Genomic DNA, 6,000 nt, shown 5'->3' with positions numbered 1-6,000 from the left:
GTAATATAAACAACTGACACGATATAATCATTTATCACCATATAATCAGTCATCACCATGTAAGCAGTTATCACCATATAATCAGTTACCACCATATAATCAGTTATTACAATGTAATCAGTTATTGCGATACAAGCGGTTATTGTGATATACACGATATCATGATGCTATTATCATATATGTATTATTATCTTAAATAACATAACATTATCGCCCCCAGGTGAGCATCATAGCAGGGCGGCCCATGCATTGTCAGGTTCCAGGTATAGACTACAGCCTGAGTAAGCTTGCCATCCACGCTGCGTTGGAGAGTGCTACAGCCATCGCCCTGTCTTACACCGGAGTTCTCTACATCGCTGAGACGGACGAGAAGAAAATCAACCGCGTCAGACAGGTATGACAACACAGGTTCATTTTTACATTAAAAAAAGTAACTTCACCTTACTGCTTTGTTGGGTTTAGAGCTCGTAAGAAAGGCATTTCACTGTACGTGACATTAAAACTTGAAACTTTACTTTTCTTTCCTCCATCTCTATTCTAAAACCTTCTGTGTTTCCTCTCTTTCTTGTTTGTTGTCTTTCTCCCCTTCCCTCTAACTCAGGTGTCCACTAACGGCGAGATCTCTCTGCTAGCCGGCACCTCGTCGGACTGCGACTGCAAGAATGACGTTAACTGCAACTGTTTCCATGGCGACGACGGTTATGCGTCCGATGCCGGCCTCAACTGCCCCGCCTCGCTCGCCGTCTCACCCGACGGAACGCTTTTCATCGCCGATCTTAACAACATACGCATCAGAGCCGTGCGAGCCAATCGGCCCGGCCCATCCGCCTCGGGATCAGGATCGATGATGGGACAATACGAAGTTGCGTCTCCACGGGAACAGGAGCTTTACGTGTTCAACGGTGACGGTCAACATCTACAGACCGTGAGTCTGGTCACGGGAGAACCGTTATATAACTTCACCTACGGGCCGGACAGAGAGCTAGCCACGGTGGTGGACAACTGCAACAACACTGTCAGGGTGAGAAGGGAGGGTCTGGGCCAGGGGGGGAGTTCTGGCCTCCTCAGGCTGGTGTTACTGCCAGAGAACCAGGTGGTGACCCTGGGTTTGGACCCTGCTGGGGGGCTGAAGAGTGTCTCAGCACAGGGACAGGAGGTGGCCCTACTTGGGTACTCTGGGAGTACAGGACTACTGGCCACCAAGGCTGACGAGACCGGATGGACCACCTTCTACCAGTGAGTGGGAGTGTTTTTTTATGCATCTGTCAAAAGTGGAAACTACAGCGGAACTCAGGGTCTCATAGCTGCATTGCCTAGCACACAGCTACTGTAGCTAGGATTTGTTCACAGCCCACTGCTGCCCCCTGGAGTTAACTTCTGTCACTGCACCCTCGAGTTTGCTTCAGTCAGAGCTCACAGAACTGACAGATGTTAGAGGTCCATAGTGGTTTGCTTTTGTCACTGCACACACACACACACACACACACACAGTTTTTGCTGTTCCGATATCTGCCATGTTAAGAGAAATCCGCAGAGACCAGCTATTCCCAGTACTCCTCTGTAAACTGTGAGAGGAGAGGAGAGGAGAGGAGAGGAGAGGAGAGGAGAGGAGAGGAGAGGAGAGGAGAGGAGAGGAGAGGAGAGGAGAGGAGAGGAGAGGAAAGGAGAGGAGACACGTCGAAAAGCATTAAACATTCATGGCAATTTAGCTAGCTAGCTTGCTGTTGCTAGCTAATTTGTCCTGGTAAATAAACATAGTGTTTTAATTTTACCTGAAATGCACAAGGTCCTCTACTCTGACAATTAATCCACAGATAAAAGGGTAAAGTTTGTTTCTAGTAATCTCTTCTCCTTTGATCTTCTTCTTCTGTGGACTTTATATGGTGGTTGGCAACCAATTTTAAGGTGCATTACCACTACACACTGGACTGGAGTGTGGACCTCAGTTCATCATTCAATCACACACGTGGTATATGCTCCTAAAACCAATGAGGAGATGGGAGAGGCGGGACTTGCAGCTCTTCAAGCGTCACAAATAGAACCAAGTTCTACTTTAGCGCCTGGCTACGCAGATGCTCATTGACGCGTGTGAGCAGTGTTGATAAAATTATTGAATAACTACATTTTGTCACTAGTTGTCCCCATCTTCTCAGATTGGACAGTGAGAAGTAACTTATATTTGTCTCTCTCCTCCAGGTATGACACTGAGAAGTAACCTCTATATTTCTCCTCCAGGTATGACAGTGAGAAGTAACCTCTATATTTCTCCTCCAGGTATGACAGTGAGAAGAAACCTCTATATCTCTCCACCAGGAATGACAGTGAGATGTAATCTCTATATTTCTCTCTCCTCCAGGTATGACAGTGAGAAGTAACCTCTATATTTCTCCTCCAGGTATGACAGTGAGAAGTAATCTCTATATGTCTCTCTCCACCAGGTATGACAGTGAGAAGTAACCTCTACATCTCTCTCTCCACCAGGTATGACAGTGAGAAGTAATCTCTATATGTCTCTCTCCTCCAGGTATGACAGTGAGAAGTAATCTCTATATGTCTCTCTCCTCCAGGTATGACAGTGAGAAGTAATCTCTATATGTCTCTCTCCACCAGGTATGACACTGAGAAGTAACCTCTACATTTCTCTCTATTCCAGGTATGACAGTGAGAAGTAACCTCTATATCTCTCTCTCCTCCAGGTATGACACTGAGAAGGAACCTCTATATTTCTCTCTCCTCCAGGTATGACAGTGAGAAGTAACCTCTATATCTCTCTCTCCTCCAGGTATGACACTGAGAAGTAACATCTACATTACTCTCTCCTCCAGGTATGACAGTGAGAAGTAACCTCTATATTTCTCCTCCAGGTATGACAGTGAGAAGTAACCTCTACATTTCTCTCTCCTCCAGGTATGACAGTAAGAAGTCATCTCTATATGTCTCTCTCCTCCAGGTATGACAGTGAGAAGTAACCTCTATATTTCTCCTCCAGGTATGACAGTGAGAAGTAACCTCTACATTTCTCTCTCCTCCAGGTATGACAGTAAGAAGTCATCTCTATATGTCTCTCTCCTCCAGGTATGACAGTGAGAAGTAATCTCTATATTTCTCTCTCCACCAGGTATGACACTGAGAAGTAACCTCTACATTTCTCTCTCCTCCAGGTATGACACTGAGAAGTAACCTCTATATGTCTCTCTCCACCAGGTATGACACTGAGAAGTAACCTCTATATTTCTCCTCCAGGTATGACAGTGAGAAGTAACCTCTATATTTCTCTCTCCGCCAGGTATGACAGTGAGAAGTAACCTCTATATTTCTCTCTCCTCCAGGTATGACAGTGAGAAGTAACCTCTATATCTCTCTCTCCTCCAGGTATGACAGTGAGAAGTAACCTCTATATTTCTCCTCCAGGTATGACAGTGAGAAGTAACCTCTATATTTCTCCTCCAGGTATGACAGCGAGAAGTAACCTCTATATTTCTCCTCCAGGTATGACACTGAGAAGTAACCTCTACATTTCTCTCTCCTCCAGGTATGACACTGAGAAGTAACCTCTATATGTCTCTCTCCACCAGGTATGACACTGAGAAGTAACCTCTATATTTCTCCTCCAGGTATGACAGTGAGAAGTAACCTCTATATTTCTCTTTCCACTAGGTATGACAGTGAGAAGTAACCTCTATATTTCTCTCTCCTCCGGGTATGACTGTGAGAAGTAACCTCTATATCTCTCTCTCCTCCAGGTATGACAGTGAGAAGTAACCTCTATATTTCTCCTCCAGGTATGACAGTGAGAAGTAAACTCTATATTTCTCCTCCAGGTATGACAGTGAGAAGAAACCTCTATATCTCTCCACCAGGAATGACAGTGAGATGTAATCTCTATATTTCTCTCTCCTCCAGGTATGACAGTGAGAAGTAACCTCTATATTTCTCCTCCATGTATGACAGTGAGAAGTAATCTCTATATGTCTCTCTCCACCAGGTATGACAGTGAGAAGTAACCTCTACATCTCTCTCTCCACCAGGTATGACAGTGAAAAGTAATCTCTATATGTCTCTCTCCTCCAGGTATGACAGTGAGAAGTAATCTCTATATGTCTCTCTCCACCAGGTATGACACTGAGAAGTAACCTCTACATTTCTCTCTCCTCCAGGTATGACAGTGAGAAGTAACCTCTATATATCTCTCTCCTCCAGGTATGACACTGAGAAGTAACCTCTATATTTCTCTCTCCTCCAGGTATGACAGTGAGAAGTAACCTCTATATCTCTCTCTCCTCCAGGTATGACACTGAGAAGTAACGTCTACATTACTCTCTCCTACAGGTATGACAGTGAGAAGTAACCTCTATATTTCTCCTCCAGGTATGACACTGAGAAGTAACCTCTACATTTCTCTCTCCTCCAGGTATGACAGTAAGAAGTCATCTCTATATGTCTCTCTTCTCCAGGTATGACAGTGAGAAGTAATCTCTATATGTCTCTCTCCACCAGGTATGACACTGAGAGGTAACCTCTACATTTCTCTCTCCACCAGGTATGACACTGAGAAGTAATCTCTATATTTCTCCTCCAGGTATGACAGTGAGAAGTAACCTCTAAATTTCTCTCTCCACCAGGTATGACAGTGAGAAGTAACCTCTATATTTCTCTCTCCTCCAGGTATGACAGTGAGAAGTAACCTCTATATCTCTCTCTCCTCCAGGTATGACAGTGAGAAGTAACCTCTATATTTCTCCTCCAGGTATGACAGTGAGAAGTAACCTCTATATTTCTCCTCCAGGTATGACAGCGAGAAGTAACCTCTATATTTCTCCTCCAGGTATGACACTGAGAAGTAACCTCTACATTTCTCTCTCCTCCAGGTATGACAGTGAGAAGTAACCTCTATATGTCTCCTCCAGGTATGACAGTGAGAAGTAACCTCTATATTTCCCTCTCCACTAGGTATGACAGTGAGAAGTAACCTCTATATTTCTCTCTCCTCCAGGTATGACTGTGAGAAGTAACCTCTATATCTCTCTCTCCTCCAGGTATGACAGTGAGAAGTAACCTCTATATTTCTCCTCCAGGTATGACAGTGAGAAGTAACCTCTATATTTCTCCTCCAGGTATGACTGTGAGAAGTAACCTCTATATTTCTCCTCCAGGTATAACTGTGAGAAGTAACCTCTATATTTCTCTCTCCACCAGGTATGACTGTGAGAAGTAACCTCTATATTTCTCCTCCAGGTATGACAGTGAGAAGTAACCTCTGTATTTCCCTCTCCTCCAGGTATGACAGTGAGAAGTAACCTCTATATTTCTCCTCCAGGTATGACTGTGAGAAGTAACCTCTATATTTCTCCTCCAGGTATGACTGTGAGAAGTAACCTCTATATTTCTCCTCCAGGTATGACAGTGAGAAGTAACCTCTATATTCTTCCTCCAGGTATGACTGTGAGAAGTAACCTCTATATTTCTCCTCCAGGTATGACTGTGAGAAGTAACCTCTATATTTCTCTCTCCACCAGGTATGACAGTGAGAAGTAACCTCTATATTTCTCCTCCAGGTATGACAGTGAGAAGTAACCTCTATATTTCTCTCTCCACCAGGTATGACTGTGAGAAGTAACCTCTATATTTCTCTCTCCACCAGGTATGACTGTGAGAAGTAACCTCTATATTTCTCTCTCCACCAGGTATGACTGTGAGAAGTAACCTCTATATTTCTCCACCAGGTATGACAGTGGGGGTCGTCTGACCAATGTAACCTATCCTACTGGCATGGTGACCAGTCTGCACCGGGAGATAGAACGTTCCATCAACATTGACATAGAGAGCTCCAGCAGAGACGATGACATCACCGTGATCACCAACCTGTCCTCTGTGGAGGCCTCATACACCGTGGTGCAAGGTGGGACATGCACACACATCAGTTGTCTAAGGCCTCTGTCTCTATCTCTCTCTGTGTGTGTGTGTGTGTGTGTGTGTGTGTGTGTGTGTGTGTGTGTGTGT

At 44.5% G+C, this 6,000-nt stretch overlaps 1 protein-coding gene across 2 annotated transcripts in view; it reads left to right on the top strand.

Annotated features, from left to right (window-relative positions):
- Positions 1-6,000, top strand: part of LOC129827405 (teneurin-2-like) — a 103,480-nt gene that overhangs the window by 74,084 nt on the left and 23,396 nt on the right. For both annotated transcript variants that reach the window (XM_055888225.1, XM_055888226.1), the window contains 3 exons: positions 221-394; positions 602-1,236; positions 5,724-5,899. In XM_055888225.1, the coding sequence (XP_055744200.1) occupies positions 221-394; positions 602-1,236; positions 5,724-5,899 (985 nt within the window). The remainder of the gene's footprint in view (positions 1-220; positions 395-601; positions 1,237-5,723; positions 5,900-6,000) is intronic.

Source organism: Salvelinus fontinalis, chromosome 29 (genome assembly GCF_029448725.1).
Source record: "Salvelinus fontinalis isolate EN_2023a chromosome 29, ASM2944872v1, whole genome shotgun sequence".
Taxonomy (NCBI): Eukaryota; Metazoa; Chordata; class Actinopteri; order Salmoniformes; family Salmonidae; genus Salvelinus; species Salvelinus fontinalis.
This window is presented reverse-complemented; position numbering and strand designations above follow the sequence as displayed.